This window comes from Chanodichthys erythropterus, chromosome 21 (genome assembly GCF_024489055.1).
Source record: "Chanodichthys erythropterus isolate Z2021 chromosome 21, ASM2448905v1, whole genome shotgun sequence".
NCBI lineage: Eukaryota > Metazoa > Chordata > Actinopteri > Cypriniformes > Xenocyprididae > Chanodichthys > Chanodichthys erythropterus.
The window spans coordinates 1199532-1226392 of record NC_090241.1 but is presented as its reverse complement, the minus strand read 5'-3'; the positions used below and the strand labels follow the sequence as shown (position 1 = coordinate 1226392).

The window sequence follows — 26861 nt, the reverse complement described above, 5'->3', positions numbered from 1 at the left end:
AAAAATAAAATGGACAGGGCGCCACCATGTGGTGATCAAAGTAAAAACAAAACAAAAGAAGATGGCAGGACAGATGTAGACCACGGAAAAGAGAAAGTGAAAACATTAATTCACACACATGCAGTGCACTTGGTCATAAAACATGAAAATGCCACTTTGATCCCGTTCAGAATCATTTAAACAGTTGCATTACGTAACAGAATTACACCCACGCTGCCCATTAATCAGGTCATATGTTGGGATAAAATGGCATTTTTGGTGTCATTTGAGTGACTCTGATTGCATATTTATATCAGCTTGTCTCATTATGTGAGCAGAAGCAGCATGCAGCATGCAAAACAACTAGAGAAAATCAAATCTGCTGCGTCTGTGCACGAGTGTGTATGTATGAATGTATGCGAGCACAGGCGTGTTACCCGGGATAGGCCTGTATGGCGGGCTGAGGAACGGCGGCGCGCACGGCTCCATAGACCGGCCGGCCGCGACCCCGCAGATGATGAGCTCCTCTGAAGGTTGCTGCGGCAGAAGCGGCAGCTGCGGAGGCGGCAGTAGGATACGGAAACCCTGGAACTACAGGGAGTGACATGATCATCCACAAATCACACTCATATTGGCTTCAGGTGATTTACGTCTGCTGTTGCTCAATTCTAAGGCAAAGAACGGACCTGCGCTCTCATGGAGAACAAAGAACGAACTAACTCGGAAGGACATGAGGACACAGAACGCATCTTTGTGAAAAATGAGATGTGATTTTGTGACTTAGTTCACCTAAAAATGAAAATTCTATCATTAATTACTCTTACGCTTTCTGTCCCTCCATTGACACCTATGCAACTTCCACTTTCAAGCCCCAGAAAGGTAGTAAAGACACGAAATGACGTTAGTGCCTTGTTTATGCAAAAAAAAAAAAAAAAAAAACATAATTTACCACTTTATTTATAAAATATTAATCTCTGACGTGTTTATGATGCACACAATATCTGCTCTCTAGTCAACATAGCATGCATGCATCATGAACGAGCGTTGGAGATTACTATTTTGTAAATAAAGTGGTAAATTATGTTTTTTTTGTTCAAACAAAGCACTTGCATCGCTTCATAAAATTGAGGTTAACCCCAGCTCGTTTCACTTGAGAATGCCATCTCGAAGGCCGTTTAAGAGCAATAATTATTCATATTAAACATTTAACATTTTAAAGTTAAACATTTAAAATACTTACAATCTACACAACAGTCTCCATGCTCACAGCGTCACAGACATTAATATATTAACGATTTATAAAAGATGAATCACTGTTCGGCCATCTGGGATTTTGGTAAGGTTATGATTATAATGTTTTGGTAGTATTACACCACATCATGTGCATATGTCACGATATTCGATTTTTCACACCACGGTTATTGTGACCAAAAAATATCACAATATCGATATATCGCGATATTTACAGAATCCTTGGGGGGGGAAATGTATCAGTTTAAATAATTTTTACTTTAGTTTTTCTCTTTCAGGGTTGCTGCACATTTTTTAAAGTCAAATTTATGGCTTTTTAAGACCTGAAGAAATAAAAATGAATACTAGCATAGCAGCCTATACATTATGGCTGTTACCAGTCAAATTATATCATTATCAACAAAATCCATCTTTGTAATACAGAGACACAATGCGAAGTGGCATTAATATATTTACACAGCATTTACAATTTGTCTACATAAATTTAATTCAATATTATATATTTAAATACGTTTTTCTAATTTTAACTTTTTAATTAAAATGTACCTTAAATATGAAACTAAACTAAACTGCCAGTAGGTGACAGCAAGTCACTGTCTTAATGAGTGAGTGACCGATTTGTTCAAATGACTGATTCATTTAAGAAACGAAGCTCGGATTCATTCGTTCTAAATGCGGATTCAGTCAGAGTAACAAAAACATTTCTGTTGCACGGGGCTCTGTTCTTGTTCCTCGTTGACGAAATAAAGGAAAAAAAAAAAAAACAATATTAACAATACTGTGTCTAAAATGTAACTCACATTGTTCATTTAATAGTAAGTTAAAGGAACATTGCATTTGTGCTGATTTGGGGAAAACGGCACTTTTGCTCGCGTGATATTGTAATATAACTACATCTTATGATATAATGACAAAAAATTGTCGGGGCAAAAAAATGACTGTGTATTTTGAATTTTGAGGGCAAATAACTGCATGCATAGCTACATCACACTGAATAAGACGAGTAAAGAAAACGCGGTACTTAAAATAATCACCCTTTATTTAAATATATGAACACAGAAAATCGCTGTTAACAGGTTAATATAACATTTCCCATTCCATGACTAGTAAAATAATCGCAACTTACTCTCTGTAAAATGGCGGAATCTGCAGGGAGATGGACACGGATAAGAGGTTGATTGTGTTGCCACCCTTCACACTGACTGTAGCTAGGCAAATCCTGCGGATTGAGCTGTCTAAGGAGCCGAAAAACTCCCATACTGTCGAGCTTACTTACTTTTTTCAGTTGTGTGAACAGAGCCTCTCACTCTCCCGCTCGGCTGCATCATCTTCCTGTTTGACAGGTGTCAGCGTTAAGGTACAATACTGCCACCTGAGAGCTCAACCAGGTACTGGCGCTGGAGTATTTACATGTCATGATATCATAAGCGTCCTATTCATTTTAAATATTGTGGTTATCGTCAAAAACGGTATATCGTCACACCCTAAATTAACACACTATCGATATTTCATGCTTTGAATATCACGGTTATCATCAATACCGGCATATTGTGACACCCCTAGTGCATATATTAGCACCGTTTGTTGTTTTCTTGTACGAGATAGAGCGTTTGGACCCGGAAGCCCTGCCGCGTGACGTCAGACTTAACAACCGAATAGCATGCATGCATCATGATCGAGCATTGGAGATCAATATTTCTTAAATAAAGTGGTAAATTATGTGCTTTTGCACAAACAAAGCACTTGCATCACTTTATAACATTGAGGTTAACCCACTGGAGTCACATGGATTACTGTAATGATGTCTTTACTACCTTTCTGCGGCTTGAAAGTGGAAGTTGCATAGATTGTCAATGGAGGAACAGAAAGCTCTCAGATTTCATTAAAAAGCCTTATTTCCACCACAGGAACTTTCCTCAGGAACTTTGGGGTGGTACAAATTGTGCTTCTTGTTTTTTTATTATAATTGTGCCAAACAAAACAATTGTTTACTTTCACGAGCCGTCACGTATTTGTGATCTTGCAGCAGGAATCTCGAGTAAGAATAATCTTACAGGCTTCCATACACCATCTGCCTGTGATGACTGGGATTTTTAATGGTTCGATCCTTGCAAGTATGCATCCTCGATATCAAGAACACATCCGTGTACGTTCATGCATCCTCTGTACTTGCACTTTTGATTATTGGAACTGAACTTTCGTAATAAGAGAACACAAGATCACATAAGAACACATTAAGAAATGTCTGTCATCTCAGATGGTTCACCAACACCTCAACAGGAAAGTGAAGAGTTTGTACGGCGCCTCACCTGCGTAGAGCTCCGGTCCGTACATCGCACCCATCATGGGACTCAATTTCCACCCAGCTGAACCCAAACAGAGAAAAAAGCCTCAGATTACCTGCCTGGCTTCATCGCTAACAAATGAAGAAAAACTCAAACAGCCGTGAGGAGGTTTTACCGTAGGGCAGCGTGCTGAGACCTTCTCCGTTAGCATACGGGCTAACCAACTTCTTATTGGTCATCACTCGAGCTGTAGCGTTATTGACCTGTTCATCAGAGACAGAATGAGAATCTGATCAGAGACAAAGAAGAAAAAGCACTGGTGCATTCAAACTAGAGCTGTTTCTATCCAAACGCCTGCAGTAAACATCATTCTGCAAACAGTTAGAGGACTAAATATGTGAAGATCACTGAGAATTACGTTATTTACATCACCCAAATCTCAAAATAAAGACATTTGATAATCAATTCTTTGAACTATATTTACAGCTACAGCAGAAATTGTGGACTCATTGATATTCCCTTATATTGCTTCATGCATCATAAAACTCCCACTGATTTTCAAACATTCAACACAAAAACCCAGAAATCAATGCATAAAAGCAAATGAAAAACAGGGCATTCCATTGCTAAAATGGAGGAGAGAGATAAATAGAGAGAAACAAAGAGATCACACATGACGAAATCAATACACTGTGCACAGCTCTTAGCAAAATCACATTCAGCCAATTACAGTTCATTAACCAGAAATGAGCATATCAGCCAATCAGCAAGCATCAGATGCAGCCTATGGACCAATCCAAATACTCTGCAGCCTAATCCCGCCCCCTCGTGAAAAAAACACATCATACCGAGAGAGAAGGGGGGGGATGTTCAGAAACAGAGGGATGCAGGAAAGAAAAGAAAAAAAGAGCCAGTCGACATTCAATGAAACCACAAAAACGGGAGAAGAAAAGAGGGAGACAGACAGACAGAGAGAGAGAGAACAATCCACCCAATCAGAAACGTCAAACTCAAAAAGCCATCCAGTTTGTCATGAACAAGTACATCAAAGTGCGTCAAATGAAAGGAAGCCTGTGATTGGTTGTTGTCAGACCTTGTGAGGAGTGACGGAGTTTATGGGTGAGAGAGAAAGAGAGAGAGAGATGCATATGCTACATGTCACAATAAATGAAATCATGAAGACGGAAAACACCGGCAGGCATCAACACGGTTCTTTCACACGCTGAAGACCAATATGCAAACACCGTCACACACACACACACACACACACTCACACACAAACACACAGTCCAAAACCAAAGACCAAAACAAGCTTGAGTCGCTCATCCTCACATGAATATAAGGGCAGAAATATCGTCTGAGGAACAATTTCGATGTGTGTGTATTTAGGGGCGTTTTTGGCTCATAGGCTGTGCAATAATCAGCAGATATCTGGGCCTGAACTGGTGGAAGCATGATGGAGTGATTCAAACAATCACAAATGAAATGAAAGATGCGTGTTAGGGCCGGGCGCTATGACCATGTGAAGTGTGTCAATTGATAGAGATTATACCGACAGAAAACAGTACGAGAGCGGCACGTTATAATGCGGTATTTATGGTTTCCACTATATAGCCTCCTGCTAATGAACAGGTTTGCTCAAGAGGACGATTCTAGAGAAGTGTGTGCGTTTATGAGGAGGCTTTTCATTAAAGGATTTCTGACTCTGATGGGGAAGAACTTGACTGACCTGCACCAAGCCCAGACCTGAATCCCTCTGAGATGAACTGGACTAGTAGACCCTGTCATTCAACGAGTCATGACCCTGTCATGAGTCTGACTTCACTGATCTTGAACGGGTAATTCGCTCCCACTGCTGCTAGAACAGCTCCAATCTTCAGGGAAGATCTTCCACTAGAACTTGAACACGGATGCAGCATTTGATCCCATTCAGTGAGATCAGACGCTGACGTTTGGACCTCAGGTGGTGTTCCAGTGGATCCTGAAAGTGTTGCACCTGCTGTTTGTAAGTTCTTACTTGAATTGGAATTTAAAGTCCACACTAGAGGGCTAGTAACTACTCGCTAGTTTTTAAAGGATTAGTTCACTTTCAAATTAAAATTTCCTGATAATTTACCCCCATGTCATCCAAGATGTCCATGTCTTTCTTTCTTCAGTCGAAAAGAAATTAAGGTTTTTGATGAAAACATTCGGTTGAAGGTCAAAATTACAGTTTCATTGCAGCTTCAAGCATTCTACACGATCCCAGATGAGGAATAAGGATCTTATCACTAATTTTCTAAAACAAAAATTACAATTTTATACGATTTAACCGTAAATGCTCATCTTGAACTAGCTCTCTTCTTCTCTATTTGAATTCCGGCAGTGTAGACGCTGCTAAGTGTATTACTGCCCTCCACAGGTCAAAGTTTGAACTAATTGTTATATACTTGCACTAGCATATTGAATATGACAATTTAGTTCGAACTTTGACCTGTGGAGGGCAGTAATACACTTAGCAGTGTCTACACTGTCGGAATTCTAATAGAGAAGAAGAAGAGAGCTAGTTCAAGATGAGCATTTATGGTTAAAACGTATAAAATTTTATTTTATTTTTTTTTTTAGAAAATGTCCAATGGTTTCTCTAGATCAGACTCTTATTCCTCGTCTGGGATCATGTAGAGCTCTTTGAAGCTGCACAAACTGACATTTGGACCTTCAACCTGTTGAACCCCAGTGAAGTCCACTATATGGAGAAAAATCCTGGAATGTTTTCCTCAAAAACCTTCATTTCTTTTCAACAAAGACAGACATGAATATCTTGGATGATATGGAGGAGAGGAAATTATCAGGAAATTTTAATTTTAAAGTGAACTGATCCTTTAAATAAAGCCCCGTTTCCACCGCAGGAATTTTCCCATGAGCTAGGGATTTTGGGGTGGCGTTTCGACTGCAAGAACCAGGATCTAAATAAAGTTCCGGGTAAAAATTCCCTCCTCAAAACATCCCTGCTCACCGGGTGGGGACTTTTTCAAAAGATCTGAACTTTCGGGGTGGGACTTGGGCACTGAACATGCTGATTGGTTGAGTCCATGCAGCATTTAATTTCAACCACTATTTTTAAAAGTCTGTTGCGGTGCATGCAGTAAGAGTTGTTTGCGATTAGAATCAATATTGGAGTTTAAAAATACAACCGATGGACCGATGATGAGGTTCAAGGCTTTATTAAGCTTATATGTGGAGGACGAAATCCAGCAGGAACTTAAAAAAAAAAAGTGCAGTCCTATATAACCGGACTTATCTTCATGGTACATTAGACCGCTATAGAAGTGCAGAGAGCAACAGGTCCTGGGACAAATTGTTCTGGGTAATTTGGGTGGAAACTAGGCTTAATTCTGTACTTAATTTGGTTGCACCATTAGTTCTTAAGTCAGAGCATAGCTAGTAGGACATGAGCTCTTCGTAAAGTCATAAAATATACCATTACTTTCAATGATCCAATTGCAGCCTTTAAATTCATGAGCAGAAGTTCTGTTGAAACTTCAGTTTATGCTGTTGAAGTTACAAAAATAAGTTTACACTGAAATATGATGCTTAATCATGAAATAACGTACCAACCAACCAGCAACCAAAATTAAGGAACAAATCAATAAATACTGATACAAAAAACAAGTCACATCCTCAAGTAAAGTGATCCATACTATATAGCAAATCTCAACTCTGTGATTGCTTGTATTGATGCAATATAAAAACTGTATTATCGGTCAACTCTAATCTTCTAAATGCCACATATTAAGATATAAACATTATCGTCATGATTTATTTATTTATTGAAAGTTTTATTCAAAAGTTAGTTCAAAAGGATAGATCACCCAAAAAAGAATATATTTTGAAGAATGTCGGTAACGAAACAGTTGAAGCACTCTATTGACTTTAATAGCATGGATAAAATAATAATAATGGGGCGCATCAACTGCTTGGTTACCAACATTCTTCAAAATAGTTTCTTGTGTGTTCAGCAGAAGAACGAAATTCATACAACTTGAGGGTGAGTAAATGACAATATTCATTTTTGGGTGAACTATCCCTTTAAGTTTAAAGGTGCACCCCAAAAATATTTAGTAGCGTGTAAATTGTAACCTTGTCCAAATACCAACACTTGCGAGCTCGTGCACGCAACATAAAAAAGTCAGTGCGCAAGACTGTCCCATGTCTTAAAAATGCCCAAGTGCAGTGCCCTTAATGCACACTAAACCCAAACTATCTTGAATACCGCTTCTGAGCAGTATTCGAGGCCAAGCGTATCCCATCATGCATTATGTTCGGGAACTCATATGCCCCGAAATCATGAGATGTCAAGGAAAACATACAACCAAGTTAAATTAATTACATAATACATATAATTTGGTAGTAACATATAAAGTGTTGTGCATTTTATTGATGCAAAGATGAGTAGGCTATGTGTATATTGTACAACATTTGCAACTGCTTTATAGAAGCACCACAAGTTTAAAATATTGTCTTCTGTTAGTTACATACACTCTAAAAAATGCTGGGTTGAAAACAACCCAAGTTGGGTTAAATATGGACAAACCCAGCAGGTTGGGTTAAAGGGCACCTATTATGCCCTCTTTCACAAGATGTCATACAAGTTTCTGGTCTGGTCAAGTTTCAGCTTAAAATACCCCACAAATTCACCCCTATTTGGGGGTGAGCAAAAACATGCCTTTTACTTTATTAATATATTGCTGGCTAAAAATATAAATCCAAAATTGGTTGAAAAAAATGGCTGGGTGAAAACAACCCAATCCCTGGGTTTGTCCATATTTAACCCACCACTGAACAGACATTTAGAAGTGTATTTTAAAATGCAGAGTATTGAAAATAATAAAAAGAAGCTGTAATTTTTTGCATGCATTTTTTGCAAGACTATAAGTGTTTCCCATCAGGCAATCAAAAGTTCTACACACTTGCAGTCTTCGCGCCTACTTGAACACTCGGGCCAAAAGCAGGAAATGTGTCATGCAAGTAGACAAGTGGTCAAGTGCAACGGCCACAAGTGTGGGTATTTGGACTTGGCTTTGGTGCCCCTTGACTTACACACAGCTGGTGCAACCAGCCTCAGGTCTGGTTATGGTCATGTGACGCCGATTCTGCATCATTTGTTTGTTAAATGATCCGATGTGTTGGTTTGCAACCCACATTGTTTTTAAAATATACACCATTATCTTGTTGAATTTCCAGGTAAAAAGTAACCCATAATAAATGTACCCGGTTCGCGTGATGTGAGACTCTGGTCATAACGCCCACCCCTAACGAGAGCTCATTAGAACCACAGGATAGATAATTGGATGGATGGATGGATGGATGATGTGGAGGAGAGAAATGGAGGGGTTTAGTGTGACATTCTCATCAGCCATGTCAGTGCGTGGGAAAGTGTTAATGATCATGAGAGCGATGGAGAAAAGAGGAGCAATGGCGAGCACTGGGGAGGGAATATCATTTCTGTCAGTACTCTGTGGTCCTTAGCGACTATAATAGACATGATTTCATAAAGCTCTTTTCCCCCATGCCTCTGATGAACAGTATATCAGAACAGACCTCAGGGAGGAGATGCGATTACGCTAGCCACGAACAGACGCCACTAGCAGGATGCGTTCGGCCAAACTTCGTAACGAGGACGAGGGCTGCCGTCGTCTCCGCATTAACGCATCTCTGATCCCTCCGAAAATAACAAGCTAATCAGTGCAAAAGAGCGAAAGACCACAGTTTGTAAAGCTGGGGAGGGCTGGAGTTTAGATCTCAGGGGGGTTTGAGTTGGTGGGATTGATCAGGGATGAAGCCGTACATACACAAACTTACCATGAGCCAGGAAACGGCGTGACGACACGCGAGCAGTTACCGTGGAGACTGACAACAATAACAACAACACAGAAATCGTCAAGGGAACAGAAAGGAAAAAGGAGAAAAATGAACAACAAAAAAAGAGAAAGAAATAAAAGAGCAAACCAAAGAGAAACAAACAAACAAACAAAATGCAAAGAATGAGTGAACAACCAGAAAAGAGGAAAGGAAAACAAAAAGCAAAGTCCAGTGAAGAACTCAAACTCTTCATTGGACGTGGGGAAATTCTGAGGCAGACATTCACACGGACTTAAAAACAACAACAACAACAACAACAAGACAAATCTTCAGGTGATCAAATCTGTCTGTAGGAGTGCTAAAGAGCCTGCAGCCGCATTCGTCTGTGTCATAGAGGAGGAGGAGAAAGGGACGAATGATTAGAGGAACTCAACAAGCACACACACACACACACTCGTAGAATTCATGGGTGTGAAAATGCAGTCTGCGACTGAGTCAAAGCTGGAGCTACGGGCCAAAATAGAAGCAAGTTGACATGGACGTACATCTAAGAGAGCAGTTAGTGAGACTAACATGCCGGACTAATGACATCACCCAGGGGAGGGGCCTAGACAGTGACATCAGAGGCATTAAAAATAGACACAGGGACAGGAAGTGATGCAACAGACAGGAAACACAGTGAGTGCAGAGCTGGACAGACAGACTGGCCAGAGAGAGAGAGAGAGAAAGAGAGAGAGAGAGAGAGAGAGAGATGAGTGAAGAGGTTGATGGTTGTGCATCGCTCTCTCCACAGATCTGCTCTCCAGAAAACACAGACAAACATTAGGGTGTCATTACATACAACAAAATATCATGACAAATCAAGTTTTGAATTTTTAAAAATACTCAAAGTGAAAACAATGGCATTCAAAAGCAAACAAATGAATCTGATTCCGTTATGTAGTGCTGCTGCCTAGATTTAACCCGTTTCCTGCTTTCCAATGAATCTGATGGTCTGAAACGATCAGACTCATGCAAACCCAAATGAAGCTCTTGCCGCTGCGCTCCCATGCACAAACAGCCACTGACACCAGGGGGAGCTACAGAGCAACTGTGCAGGCATCATGCATCTACACCAGGGGTGCCAAACACAATCAAATATGCTACGCTTATTAATACAGAGCATTGGTTATATGGGTAGAATATTCCCCTTTTTTGCTCATTAAGCAAAACACATGAACGCTTACGTGTGTTGCGCAAGTAGAAGCTGTTTAATTGCATGCAGCTTTTGTGCACGTTTGAAACCGAATCTGTGGACGACAAATGAAAAATGTTACGAGCAAAGAATTTCACAATATCCTCTACTGAATGCTTCTTACATGCAATACACTGATACTGAGAAGCAGTTCAATTTCAGCTGACTTGTCTGTTTTGTTGTTCGATTTATATTTACAAATTTCACATGTAAGGCCTCTGGTGAATACAATTGGTATTTATGCATTTTATTATTTTTTAATGCATGGTGAAAACATAAGAAAACTAAGATATTACAAGACAAAAATTATAAAATACATTCAGATATTTTTTAAATATAGTAGTCAACATTTGAAGTGGATGAAAGGTGAAGAAGGTGGTTTTGATCCACTTCAAACGTTGACTACTTTACATCAATTAAACATAAGTACAAATGTTGTCTGTTTACACTAAAAAGAGATTTGAATGGAATTAATAAATCTCTTGTTTCACCACAGTACTGGTTATTAAGTAAGTGATAATGTACAGTCAGCCGGTCAGTCACAAAATAAACCCTGAAGTATTGTTAATTTTGTCAGCTATTTTTTAATTTAGTCTTAGTCCTGTGTCAAATATACTTTTTAATTTTTATAATATTTATATTTGTCCTATTTTTGTTTAGTCAAGTTTTAATCGACTAAATTCCCAAGCATTTTAGTCTAGTTTTCATCATGCTGCACAATGGTTAAATTGATAAACCATGCATATGATTTGTGCTTATAGGTGAAAGTGCAATAATTCTGATGAAATGTAAAAATACATTTCTCAAAATAATCAGGATTATTTGACCTAATCTAGTTTCTTGGTTTATTATACAATATTTATCATGTAAAACAAGAAACTTCTCTCAGAATTTAAAACTGTGAAATCCCTATTAATTCCTAGTAATCCAAAAATTCCAAATTAATGTTTTTCTATTAAAACAACTGCAGAAAAGACTTTCTATTGTCACACAGAGGTTGCATAAGTGTGTTTATTCAACCACAATCACAAACAATATTCGAGATTCATGTTTAGATTTATTACAGTTCATCATTGAGAAGGTTTGATTCTTGAAATTCTTGAATTCGTGCAACTGTAGGCATGAAAGCTCGTTAAAAACAGCCTGTAATTTTTGTCTCCTTTTTTTCACAGACAAAAACAAAGTCATTATGTGTTTATTTTAACTACATTTTAGTCTTGTCTTTTTTCGTCAACGATACTGCATGTTGATAAAGTCACAGTTATCGTTTAATGACGTTGGTATCGTTTCTTCATCGTCTCATCTTAGTCATGGAAAAAAAGGTCTTCGACAAATATTTTGTCAGATTTTGTTAACGAAATTAACACTACCTTGAAGTAGCTTTTACGATAATGCCCAGCTGACTGTACATTATCCTCTTAATAAACAGCTACTTACCACGTAAAAATAAGATGGATGTGAAATATTGCATTATTTTATGATCATACTTGTAGAGACGTCAGAGAGACAGAACGAACGCAGCTTTATTAACGGGTTTCCCAGATGAGCGGTCAGTTATACAGCACTGGACGACGGTCACTGAAAAGAAGAAAACATTCGACCCACATGACGCAACATTTTGTGCAAATTGGAGTTTGACACCCCTGATCTACACACTAACATTACCATTAGTCCTAAAACAAACTTCCCAATTAATTTAGAAATAAAAATGACTTAACCTGAAGTGACAAAAAAGAAAGAATTAAAAAAAACAAACCGAATGATTTCCCCCGGTCTATGAGAGACAAACACAGGCAGCCGTCTCAGAGATCATGCAGGAGGGTGGAAACCCCTGGAGGAGTTCAAGAACTATTAAAACACCCAGAAACCAGCACTGCAACACGCTGGGCCTCACGAGGGGAAACACACGTGGCTCCATGCAGCACTCGACCACTCACTCACTCACACACACACACACAGCAAGCAACAAGCTTCTTCTCATCTCCCAAATTCACAGAACAAATCTACAAATGCACTAAAAAACAAGTACACAAGCATCTGAAAGGTGAGCCGTTTTCTCACAGTATGCACACGAATGCCATAAAAAAGGTACAACACCAAATTTGTGAAAAGCATTCAGAATCATCAGACAGTCCTCATGTGTCTTAAGAATCCAAGCAAATGTTTTATGAACAAAAAAGCCATTCAAACCAGGAGAAACAGAGACAGCATCAAACGCACGCATGTGATTGGCTAACTGTGAGCATGCTCAGTACAAAACATGATGAACTCAAAAAAACAAAACAAAAAACAAACAGAAAATAACCACATGCTGTTAATAACCAACACTCAGCCAGACAACAACCAATCCAAAAACAGCAGAGTAATCTATAGTGGACTGCAGTAGAGATGCAACCATGCATTGCTAAGCTCACACACACACACACACACACACACACACACATTTCCCATAATGCCACACACACACACAGCTGAGCATCTTGAGCAGTTCCAGGACACATTAGGTCAGTTAAGATGTGAAATGGGAACATCAGAAGGAGAAAGACAGACTCACCTCGATCTTTCGTCCCTCCACGATGGTCCCGTGGAGACGCTCTCGCGCTTTCTCTGCATCTGCACTGGTCTCAAACGTCACAAAACCAAAACCCTGGACCACCACAGAGAGGAACAGACATGAACCGTCTGACCTCGAAAACACACTCAGCTTAAAAGGAACAATTCACCCATGTGATTTTCAATAGAGCACGAAAGGAGATGTTTAGCAGAAAGTTCATGCTGCTCTTTTACACAAGATCCCAAAACAAAATCTTAACAGTAGAACAATCATTTAAATTTCTGTGTTTCTCACACAAAAGCATCATATGACTTCAGAACACCCAGAATATACACACGATTCGCATGTACTGCTATGACATGTTTTTGTTGTTCTTTGAGATATTGATTAAGATAATTAAGAGATATTGCAAATTTTGGGATAAAAACGGAAATGCCAAGATGTGCATAAATTCTAAAAATGTGCTCAATTGAGCCAGATAATTTTTTATCCTGTAAGACGACGTGCATAAACCATTTACCGAATAAATCCTTTGATGCGCAACAAAAAACAGTAACTGGATAACTGGACTAACCAGCGGACCAATCGCAACACAGCATCTCAAATGTTGGTTTGGTGGTTCTGAAATGCCTGAGTCGAAGTTTCATCAGAATGATTTGGTTTAATTCCCTCCAGAAGCGTCTCACACGATTGTGTTCTCAAATACCAGTATCCGAACGCAAGAGAACATGACAGCGTTTATTGTGTTTCGTCTGACGCTCTGAGACCAACTCATTTATGAAGGAGGAGAAAAGAGCCTGATTGAAACAACTCCCATTTTTATTGTTGATATTTTGCACCAATTTTGTGACGATTTTGTTCTTTTGAACACATGGAATGGAAACAATGATTTATTCGCAAATGTTTTATGCGATATTCCAATTTTGTGCTTGAGTAAATTCACAACTTTAGATGGGAACATAGCTACAAGTCCCTGGTAAATGTCAACACAGATCGCATTGTATAATAAAGTCGTTTTTGGAAGCTGGTGGTACAAATCACTAGGGCTGGGTATTGACAATTTTCATAATTCATTCAATTTCTATTCACATTCTTGCGATTCAATTCCGATTTCGATTCAATTTGAGTTGATATTGATTATTTTGGATGTAGTTTATCAGGTTAAAATTAACTTATTTATATACAAACACTTCAATTACACTCAATGATGTTTTTTTTATAATAAATAAGGTTTAGAATGACAATCATATTTCTACTCCAATTCTTTTTTTTTGTAATATAAATATCTAAATCGCGGCTGTCATAACTGATTTATTCAAACATGCATTAAACATTGACGAACATTATAATGAATATGTAACGGTGCATAGCTATATTTATCAATGTTTCTTTCTAGAGTTCACTTTTCTAGCTGACTAATGAGTTTATGGTCACTGAATATGTTTTTCTGAGGTAAATGTGACGTTATGTGACATTGAAGCTGTTTTATTGAGGTTGAAGCACTGATTGAGCGATTACACGAGACACGATACGGATTTCAGTAAGTTGTACTGTATATTTTAACATACCTTCAGATGTTCATGCATGTTTATTTCGCTGTAACTGGTATTAAAGTGGAGGAGAGGATGATCACATGCTTCTCTTTAACTGAGGCGCTAAAGCGATCCGTCACGCCACATTAAACAGCGGCAAAACAGTGTTTATTTTGATTTTTATATCATTTGAAATCTGAGACTTTGCTTCATATCAAAAGTAACAAAGATTATTGTCATGTATTGAATGGGAGGCGCTACATATTCTGCTCATTCATCAACTGAAAACAGACTAGACTAATCGATTCTTGGGATTTAAGAATCAATATCGGTTTGTAAAATGAGAATTGATTAAAATCAAGAAATCAATTTTTTTTTTTTTTCCAGCCCTACGAACCACTATTTGACTACATTCTGATTCCTAAACATCATACAGAATCGTGATGAGTAAATTATGAATTTATTTCATTTGGTGAAGTGTTCCTTTAGTGTAATAACTATATTCTACATTATATTTAAATGCATTTGATTAAAAACAGTTTCTTACCTTTGAGCCCCGCTCATTGAAAATGATCTCCACATCAAGAATCTTTCCAAATTGCTAAAAAAAAAAAAAAAAAAAAACACACACACACACACACACACACACAGAGAGAGAGAGAGAGAGAGAGAGAATGCTCAACATAAACATTCCCACAGCTGTTTGTGTCATGCCATTATAAAAGAGGAGCTGCATTTACAACAAGCATTTTAACAATGTCGGTCACCAGGGGGCAGAATTGGCCCTTTTACACGTCACAGTTTGTTGTTTCTAAAATCATCTGATGAATAAACCCTAAAAAGCCTCTAGTACCCCGAACATCTGCCGCAGGTCTGGGTCTCTGAAGCGGAAGGGGATGTTGGAAACGTGGAGCCGTTTCGGGGTTCCTTTGGCCTCTGAGGACTCTTCACTGCCCGAACCGCCGGCAGAAACACACTGACCTTCTGCCTGAGGAGACCCATCTGACAGCTGAGAGACAGAGACACAAAGATCACATGAATGAATACACAAAATCACAATTGTTTGCGATGGTTTGAGACTGAGCGGCAGGAAGTCGTTCGACACGTTTGTTGTTCCAGCTGCCCAAATGGTGCGAGTGATCAGATGTCACCATTTGCTCCGGAGAGCTTTAGCACTTACTTGAGTGCTGGGGTTGGAGGAGGAGGTGTTGCTGACTCCTGCCGGGGCCTCGGTCTGCCCCCCTGCGGGGTAAATGCTGCCCCCCCCAAACTCCAGCGCCAGGCCGTTCTGAGGGGGAGGAGGCGGCGGGGGAGGGAAGGAGGAGAACGGAGTGACGACGCCCTCCTGAGCTCCCATCGTGTCCTGTGAACCCTGGAAATGAGAGAAAGACAGACAGGCAGGGGTTAATCGACCGGCTGGCCGAGATCCACCGACCGGACGGCAAAGAAAAGAAAAACAGCTCGCTTAATAGAGGAAAAGTGAAATCAACTGGAATGGAGAGAGAAACGTCTGTGCTGCAAGAATTCCTCTCACAGATGACGGCACTAAAAGCCAGAGATATTACGTTTCTCTCTTTCTGGTGACAAGCGGATTGAGGCAGCTGTTCAATATTAATGAGGCCCTCATGCATAATTTAGCGCACGGGCCTCCAACACATACGCTAGCACAGACGACGACACGCAGATGAAGCTAGCGCGACGCACACAGTTGCTGATCAAAACTCCCACATCAGCTACAAAATGTGATCTTGATAATCGTTAAATATCACGTTTAGTTAAACAGTATTAATGCACTGGCTGATTAATGCGTATAATTTGAGTGAATCCCATCAAAACACGTTTAGCGCATATGAAAATCAAGGGGTTGGGGGGGATTATATTTTGCATAAAGAGAATAAAAGTCTACTCTTGGACAGTTAGGTTTTCACATTGTGGCATTATGCATTTGCTGTATTATTATAATATTATTGAAACTACTTTAATGATACAGACTAATACTAAAAATATTGCAATTATGAGAAAAATGACAATATTACCCCCTTTATGGCAAAATGTAATTTAGAGTAACATATTTATGTAAAAATGAAACAATATACTTATTCTGACCTGTAATTATTCAAATATATAAAAGAATATGTGATCATACTCAATATTTTAAATGATTTTCACTTCCTTACAAAAACGTCTTGCTGAAAAATGGGTAAAATCTACTGTTTTGAAGGATATTAGCAAAGTATAAAGATTTTAAAATTACAATTAATTTGATTACAATTCATTTTATTATGTCATCAAATAATTCAAAATATGCCTAATAAGATTTTCTGATACATAAATATTGTTACACAATGATATTTTAGTGGGTGTCTTTTGTAAATCATAGTAACAAAAAAAAAATATGATTGTGATTATTTTTTGCTCAGAAAAATATCAAATTAAACAGAACATGTACAGGGGAAAAAACTAAATTTAAAGCTGTATTGCACTTTTTTGATGCTTTTGATGCCCCTTTTCATCTTTGACCCACAAATATATTTAAAATCAGCATAAATTAAACAATATAACATTCTACCATGTTATTAATGAAAGTGAGTTTTTATTACAGTATTGGGGATGTGCTAAATGTATAAAAACAAAAAAGGCTTTTTTTTAAATTAAAAATACATTTTGCATAAATAAATAAAAGTCTTTTTAGGGTTTTTTATTTATGGCATTTACAGTATTTAAAAAAAAATATCAGCATAAATTAAACAATAGAACATACTATCATGTTATTCTTGCATTAATGAAAGTGAGAAATTAATCAGTTTTTTTTTTAAACAGTATTGGGTATATGCTAAATGTATAAAAACAAAAAAGGCTTTAATTAAAAATACATTTTGCATAGTCTATTTTAGGAAAATTTAGTTTTTTTTATTTATGGCATTTACAGTATTAAAAAACAAAAATCAGCATAAATTAGACAATATAACAAATACAACCATGTTATTATTGCATTACATTAATGAAAGTCAGTTTTTTGCAGTACAATAATAAGAATTGGGGAAAACAGGCTCCATTTTCTTAATGCAAATCTAACTGATTTTGTGCTGAAATGTGATTTCATGAGATTCAGCCATTAATGAAACTTCTCTGGAGAGATTCTGAGCTAAACTGATGATCTCTCTGAGAAACGCACGACACATCACTGCAGAGAGAGAGAGAGAGGGAAAACACTGTTCTGTCAAGTGTGCATTCCTCCTCCAGCATCACTTCCCTACATGGCAGCAGGATGAGGACGGAGAGAGAGAGAGACATGGACGAGGAGAGAGACAGACAAGCAGTGAAAGACACCCTGGTATTTATAGCTCTGAGATCTTCCCGTGAAGCACAACGAACATTCATGAGCTTCATTTCAGAACTCCGCAGCATTAGAACACTCGTTTATGGCATTTCTACGTCCGCAAGTATTATTGTTCCAAATATTTTGCATCAACCTGAAGCATTGAAGGTACAGAATCAATTCAGAATCTGTTTTATAAAATATTTCAATTTCAAATGTGTCTTTGTTGTTTTTAAAAGTTGTTTGTTTAGGAAAAAGGCCCGCTCACACCAAGTATGATAACTATAACAATAGTTAATAGTTGTAAATATAACACCTATAACAGCACAGAGAAACAAGATCATTGGAATCACTTTCAGAGTGATTTTTTTTTTCCAGCTGATGAACGATAAGAACATTGACAGCCAATCAGAATCCAGCGAACTTTGAAAAACTCAAGCATTTAAAGAGGACATCATGAAAATCTGACTTTTTCCATGTTTTAAGTGCTATAATCAGGTCTCCGGTGCATCTACCAACCCAGAAAACATGAAAAAGGACAACCCAGTAACTTTGTTTTGGTAAGCCTCGCGAGCATGTAAAAAAAACGAGCTGCTCCGATTTCGCTTCCCAAGTGACGTAGGAACAACGGTGTACCAGTTCTAACGCCATAGCCAGTCAATTCAACACTGGATTTGCACAAGAGATGAACATGACGACACATGCTAGTGGATGAGTTGAATCAATCATTTTGGCTGCGTGAGATTCTCCAGTTTTGTTGTTGTTGAGCTGTTAAAGCTCCGCCCTCTTCTGGAAAAGGGGTGGGAGCAGCAGCTCATTTGCATTTAAAGGGACACACAAAAACGGCGTGTTTTTGTTCAAATTTGACAAGCTATAATAAATGATCTGTGGGGTATTTTGAGCTGAAACTTCACACACACACATTCTGGAGACACTTATATTACATCTTGTGGAAGGGGCATTACGGGTCCCCTTTAAAGCAGCAGACGACAAAACTGCAGCGTGCTTATAATAAACATAATATCTGGTGTGGATGCTAATATAGTTATTGTTGTTGGTGTGAACAAGCCTTTATAATGGCATGGTAATTTTTGCACAATACAGTGAAGTGCGATCGTTCTTTTCATAGCCTCCTTCACACGGCACAGATTCTGATTATCGTACAGTCGACAAGAATCAAGCCGTGTGTTCAGGCTCATGACACAAAAACTGATGCACAAACACTGAGACTCACTGCAGCAGATGCATATTATGCATATTTCCCTTCAGTTGTACTAGAGGCCTTTATTAATCCATATAATTATGACACGGAAGACACTCTCTCAAGCTCGTCATAAACGCTGTGAGCGTGTGTTCAGCCGAGCGAGGGCTTCTAAACACTGGCGGCTTTAGTTACGGGTCAGCTGGCATCTGTCTAACGTGCCGCTGTTATATATGGCAGCTGTGCCACGGGTCGCGCCGTCCACTGTAACGGATCACAGCCGTTCTGATCATTAGCTGCCACAATCACTCCTGACAATAGACGACGTATCGAGTCACTACAGCAGAATGCTGAACACTGAACATTCAGACGCTTCATACAGATCGATGCGTGTTTGTGGCAGAAAACAACAAGATGATGACGGATCACAGCGCTCTATATGACGGTCATCTTTTTGACAAATGTGCTGTTGTCCTATTAAAACATATAGGAATGCTTATTCAAAACATGACTTAATAATATAGGATATAAATAACACTAATAAAAGTGACTTAAGAGGTGGTACCAAAGATGGCTTAAAATGACAATAATTGTAAAAATGTTAAACAGTGATGAAACCCTCCTGCACTGATGCATAAAGCAATGCTCTGTTCAAACCAGCCTAAACTACAGATGGACCCGCCCACAGCTGCAAACCGATTGGTCGACTGTAACCTGACCCCTCTCTTTGCTCTCTTTAGTGGGCGTGTCTGTTCGTTCTTTCCTGCCCAATCAGAGTCCAGTAGAGTCCAAAGGTTCGTGGGTCCAAAACAGCCCAGATAAAAGCCTGCAAACACTCGTGTTTGAGAGAAACACACACACGTGTGAGTGTGAATGTTTGTCTCTCACACACTCCACCCTCAAGCACATGTGCCACCAACGGGAAACGAGTTGATCTAGTTTGGATAGAGGACTGCTCCTTTACACAACACACACAAAGAGAAAACGACTCTGTGCCAGAGCTTCACCGACAGACAAGCAAAACCCTGGTTTATTGTCCCGTGTCGGTCCGCTGTGTGTAGAACATGAGCTCTCGACCGCGGCGTTACCTCTGAACTCTCACACCGATAAACCAACCCAAGAATAGCAAACACGTTTCATGACACACATCTCTGCTCGCAGTTTTATATTGTGTTGTGTCTCATGTTGTCATGAATCGCTTGTGTTGATGTCATGCGGATCGAAACAAATATTCTGGGTTAAGCTGTATGACACACACGTCTGTGATGATTATAAATGCATGTACAGTAATGTGTCATGTCTAACAGCCATGTTGATTTTAAACAGGAATGTGAATCATGTTTTCTGGGTCAATGATCTTCTTGTGATGCGTTACTGTAATGCAATTTCTTCATGCGTATTTTGACCCAAGAAAAACATAACTGTTCATAAAGCAGTTATGTTTATGTTAAACATGTAGAAGTTGAAACTAATACAGTCTTGTTGAAGCCTCTCACTAGCTATATTTCTATCCATATATTTTTATGCAAATTTTGGGATATTGCATTAAAAAAAGCTGGATGGGAAGATGTGCATTAAGTAAAAAAAAAAAAATAACAGAAAAAAATATGCACAAAAAACATCCGATAAGACGAACTTTGATGGAAACACATTACTGTATAAATCCCTCGATGCACATTGAAAAGCTCACGTGACTTTGCCTCAGCAGAGGCTGTGATTGGATAACTGCACTATCCAGCGGACCAATCACATCACAGCATCTCAAATGTGGGTTTGGTGGTTCTGAAACACCTGAGCCAAAGTCTTGGTTTAATTCCCTCCAGAATTGGCGATTGCAGCAACTTACATTTTTATTACTGATATTTTGCACCAACTTCTCAGGAAGTGACGATGTTGTTTACTTGAACACATGGGATGGGAACATTGCAAAATTTGCAAATGTTTAATGCAATATTAGTGAAATTTGCAACTTTGGATGGAAAATGATTTCTTGCAGTAATCGACAGCATGTCCAGCTGAGATTGCGTTGCGTCGACCTCTATATTCTCATGTTGAAGACTCATACTGCGATTCAGACACTCGAGCGAAGACATCAATAATCAGAAATCATGCAGCGTGACATTGGGTCAGCTCATGACAAGATGGCAAATGGATTTCATTTAGGAGCCATAAGTGTGTTTGGCTTCTGGCAGACTGGAACATTTTTGTAAATTCTTTTAGGGTTTGTTTGGTATTCAGAGGAAATTTTTTTATGCCATTGTAACAGACGTAGGCTAGCAAGAGCTGTGCATGTAAACCTCACTCCCTTGAACTGTTAGAGGGCCCGACTCCCATGTCGGCGTACCCGGGTTCGAGTCCCGCTTAGAGCGGGCGGTTCTACGCCTTGTCAAGAGTTGTGTTGTACATTTCCTACACAAGATTTGCTTAAAAATACAATAAAATTACGCAATGCAATTTATAATTACATGATCAAAATCCTAAAACGTTTCCCGTAAGGATCTCATTCAAGAAGATCTCGCCAAATAAAATCTACTTGCATTTAAAGCAGAGCAATAAGATAAGTTTAACAGAAAGAAAGGTGTTTGTGTGTGTTTAACAAGCATCTGTCTTCCTCATTCAGATGCGTATGTGTATCAGATGTCCAAAGAAAGTCAACAAAAAGAGTTTTAGGGGAAATATAGACCTATTTTTCTGTGCAAAACAAAGGTAGCCGTTCGGGCTTTCTAAAGCGAGCGTGTGAGATCATGAGGCGACAGGTAAGCGTCTCTCCCACCCTCCAGGGCAAACGCTGGGTGGAGTTCCACATACTTCAGCAGGAACGAGCTTCAGTTCTGAGCTTTACAGTCCACTTACGGTATGAACCACTGCATCAGATCCTCACCTAAACACACACATGCATCTCCTCCCTGAGCGTCACCTTTAAAAATCAATTTCCATTCTCTACACCCCCACCATCTCATTCCTGCTTTTAAAGGAAAACACTGAGATAACAGCTGCTCGAGCCCTCGGGAAACAGCAGGAGAGGGGGATGGACAGAGAGAGAGAGAGAGAGAGACAGATTCCAAGGTATGACACACACACACACACAGACTGCTTTTAACTAATAAAAGACTGATTTGTATCGCTAATACTGAAGCTGCATGTATGTGAGAGAGCGGAGAGAGGAAGACACGATGAGACAGACAGACGGATGAGGGAACAACTGTTCACCAGCACCTGGCCCCTTCAGTCAAGACAGACAGCTGGAGAAACACACGAGAAACACATGAGACTTTCCTCACCTCCATCAGACCTGCTTTATGCCCCACACACACACACACACACACGTGCACGAGTGAATTACACTTGTGCGTGTCGATTTCTCCAGGCAGGAAATGCAGCAACATGAATGATTGAAAACTCACCGGCCGCACAGGAGGGTAAAAGACTCCCATCATCCTATTCAACACGACAGCAACGGCAACAGCGACGGCAGCGTTTCCTGCTCTCAGACGTCAGCGCTCACAATCCCTCTGACAGTGTCTGACACATTCAAAATCTCCCTCTCTCATTCCCCTCCTCTCGCTCGGTCTGTCTTTCTGTCCGTGTGTGTGTCTCCTCCCCCTCCCGGCTGTCTCTCTCTCTTCTGTCTCTCCTCCCATATCACTCTCTCTCTCTCTACACTTTCTCTTAAGATAAACAAACCAATCTTGGCTTTTCAAAGATAATATTTGCCTTCTATTCACTGCCTGATTAGAAATCCAAAAAACTATTTATATAAAAGGTCGAACTTAGACCAGTCGCGATCATGAATGTTGTTCCGACTATTGATTTTTCATACAAACAACTGCGATTTCATTACGTTGAATGTTTTTTACTTGGAAAAGCACATAAAAAATATAATAAAATGGGTCCATATGATTTACTTCCATGCTGTAAAAATGAATTTACATACTGTTTTTATAATACAATAAAGTAATGCAGCCTGATTAAACCCATAACCCTTCATTTCACATGCAGGAAGACCTTTGACCATCTTTGCGTTTTTTTTTTTTTTAATATTCTTTCACCGAAAACGTACATTCAGTATCATGCATTTGATGGCATTTCTTTAAGCACTTAAACTTCCCTTATTTGGATGGCAAAATTGAAAATTAAACACACAATTATTACAGTTATCTCAATTGCAATTACATAAAATAACCACAAACAAGCGATTAATCAATTGCAGCAGACCTAGATAAGTTAGTTAACCGATTTGCCCACTAAACTGAAGTTAAATCATGTAAAATCACATCAAACGGAATTTTGCTCTCAGTACTAAATATCATCATCATCATCATCATCATCTCACTTCAATTAAATGCTCAAATCCTAATTGATGTTCAACTGGCCAAACGTTTATTTTTAGGCATCACAAGAGACTATATTACATTATTGATGATAATACAGACACTGAATTGTCTCCAAACCTCTGAAAATAGAGCAGATGTGAAGTTCGCAGTCGAACGGCTGGTGATAAATGGATAAAGAGACGGATGGAGGGATTACAGAGAGAAAAAGAAGATAAAGAGTGAGATTAACTACACTAACTGAACAATCTGAACACACACACACACACACACACACACACACACACACACGCTCTACAGCTGCTGCTGTAATCTACAATGCTAATCTAAAACACTGACACAATAATCAGCGTTTAATTCTTTTGCATTCATTTTAAGCTGCTGTGAAGCTCCTCGTTGTCGACTACATGCAACCTTCACCTGAACGGACGAAACCGTATCAATGGAAACCAGCATCATAGTTTATGGGTTTCCAAACATGATGGAACTGCAGAATAATATAAAACTCACAAGATAAAAAAAAAAACAACAACACTTACGTACGTTTTTATTATTTGTGATCGGGAAATTGCATCTAGCGAATACGCGAGGTCACAGCGGTTCTGTTGTACAGAAAGAGCTGATACTGTATTTCAGAGTGATTGACCTCCATAACGAACAGCGGCGTGACATCAGCCCAGCTGGAGAGAGAGACGGTCATTTGTGTGACACCAATATAAAGCGTCACTTTCGCATTGAGATCAACTGCACAATTTAAAACATTTAAGCAGCAGATCTGTGAATAATGGCAGCTTTAATTAAACCTGGGGGGCAAAAGCCCCTCAAAATGACATCAATTACTGGACTGAGATACGAGATCAAGGGCGCTCAGCAGTGGACGAGGTTGAAGCAGTTCTACCTGAGAGAACGAACACTCGTTCAGAGTACTGGACGTTAATTAACCTGAACTGTCATCTGCAGAACCTCCAACGCAAACGATTCTGAGCGCTCAATTCCACTCACTGCTCATGGGGAAGTCTTGACTAATAATTGATTCCAATGGTTCGCTGTTAGCTTGTTGCAAATTCAACTACACAAAAATATTGAAAACATGCAAATAGTATTTAATAAAATTGAGCAATTTATACCCAACATTTCTCAACTTTCAATTGGCATTAGGGATGCACAATTAAAGGTGCAAAATGTAATAATTTTTTGTCCACTAGAGGTCTATTTAAAACAAAGGCGTAGCTTGATGACGCCAAGTTTGAGTGCGGAATCTGGAGAAAATGCTGTATTACTGTTACTAAAAATAAAGCTGCATTTGATTATGCTATGTTAGCTACTTCACAAAACAGTGTTTTTCTCTGAGGCATGGTAAAGCATGAGACTCGCAAAACATCAAGAAAATTAGATTTGAACAATAAGACTAAACGTGTTGAGCTATATAACAATAATTAGTTAATTCGGTCCATAAATATATCAAAACAGTTGTTCCCTTGTCTATTAAAACATGCAAATATTAAAGCGTCTTTGGTGTTTTCATGGTTTCTACTAAATCAAACCGGAAACCGAGGGTAACGCGGGTATGACGCCATTGACAGGCGACTCCTCACACGTCCCGCAGCCTTGGTTAAAATTGCAATTTTCTCACGATTTACAAATAGTTGGAAACATTTGGGATATTATAAGTACCCAAGTGAACAAAATATATAACACTGGCCTAGTGGTTTTTGTACATTTTACTGCAAAAATATTTTATTGCACCTTTAATTGAAATTACACAAATTGCATTTTGGCTTAGTGCGATTATAAAAAAAAGCTGTGAACTATATACCATGTACACAGCATGTTAGTGAAGAGCTGCTCTGTGATCAGTAAATGGCGCTCAATCTGAAAGCACTACATTTTAAAAAGCAACACACATCAAACATACAAACTTTCCAAACATAAGCGGTTATGACCCTCGTCTAACAAAAGACAACATTTAACAATGTGATTTTACTCCAAACTCACTTCATAACATCAGTCGAGTGTTTGAAATAGAATTTTGATTCGCATTGATTAGATTAGTTTGATTAGCATTGCATTATAAATATACTTTATTATTATGGAAATAACCGAGAAGGATTAAAGAACACAGATAAACTATATATTGTCGAAGTCGTGGGTTTATTATATTCATGTTTAATCAAAGCGTTTCTAACTTTTTATTCAGTAACAGTGATAGTATGATGTCCATGAGAGATTTCCTGGAACGGCGTGCGTTAAATTACTTCTGCGAGGTATATTTGGAGTATCTGCTCAAGGGCGCCCTCTGGCATTCAGTATGAAACGGACATGTTTAACACCAAGTAATGCTCACTCCATCTTATTTTGGGAAAAATAAGAAAAATAATACTTTCTCTTAAAAGAACTTTGAGGGAAACAATCAATGTGTTTTTCTCCAGGTGTACAGGAGTTGTTTTTATTTTTTTTTTACAGTGGATGCATAAAAGGCACATATTTCATATTAAATGCATGGACTCCATTTTTGATTTTGCATAAAAAGAAATTATTGTCACAGATTTTTATCATAATAATATATCTTATAATAAATCTTTAGATCTTTCTAATTATTTAGTCATAGGATGCTTGCATGTTAACATGTTAAAATTGCATGCAATATTTCATACAGTTTTCTGTAAAATAAAATTATTTTCTAATTATTATAGTTCTATTTCTCCTTAAATACTCATTTTTTTTATTTTAATAATGAACGTTATTACAATGTTAATACTTCTTATTTGGTTAATTTTAATTTTGCAATAGTCAAATAGTCAAATTAATATATTAGCACAAAATTTGGGGCCAAATAGTGCAGTCCAATAAACAAGCAAATCAAACCTGGTATTGTTTATACTTTTTTTTTACTCATTTGTCTCAAACACATTTTAAATCACAAAATCTGAATTGTAACCAGAAAAAAAATAATCCGATTTTTTTTTCTCCAAATCATGCAGCCCTAATCGCCATCTTGGATTTGTTTTCACTGATCTTAGAGCAATGCATTATGGGATTTCCTTCACCATGAAAAATGTATGCGATCCTTAGGAACGGTCTCTCTCACTCTCACTGTTTGTATCTCTGTGCGTCTAATTGGGCTCCGCGTTTAATCGGTCTATAGTGGTGTATAATGAGATTAGCGCTGGCTCACACGCGCCTCGCTGCTCCGTCAGAGTTCAAGCCTGTCTATTGTTTACACATTAAAACAAGAGGATAATCACGACACGGACAGCGAACGGAGGTGACGCAGCACTGCAGCAGTTCTACTACAGGAATTGTGGTTCAACGGTTACTTATTAGAGTCCAAAAG

The 26861-nt window shown here is 38.6% G+C and overlaps 1 protein-coding gene across 5 annotated transcripts in view; it reads right to left on the bottom strand.

Annotated features, from left to right (window-relative positions):
- Window positions 1-26861, bottom strand: part of rbfox2 (RNA binding fox-1 homolog 2) — a 41462-nt gene that overhangs the window by 8244 nt on the left and 6357 nt on the right. For 4 of the 5 annotated variants that reach the window (XR_010893500.1, XM_067374526.1, XM_067374527.1 and 1 more), the window contains exons 2-8: window positions 15857-16048; window positions 15530-15685; window positions 15224-15277; window positions 13145-13237; window positions 3691-3778; window positions 3540-3596; window positions 417-570 (exon numbers count right to left, since the gene is read on the bottom strand). Coding sequence is in view for 4 of the 5 variants with exons in the window: in XM_067374526.1 (XP_067230627.1) it covers window positions 417-570; window positions 3540-3596; window positions 3691-3778; window positions 13145-13237; window positions 15224-15277; window positions 15530-15685; window positions 15857-16048 (794 nt within the window). In the remaining variant the exon portion in view is untranslated. Of the gene's footprint in view, window positions 1-416; window positions 571-3539; window positions 3597-3690; window positions 3779-13144; window positions 13238-15223; window positions 15278-15529; window positions 15686-15856; window positions 16049-22600; window positions 22729-26861 lie in introns of those variants that run through there. The other variant, XM_067374530.1, reaches the window with a different exon arrangement.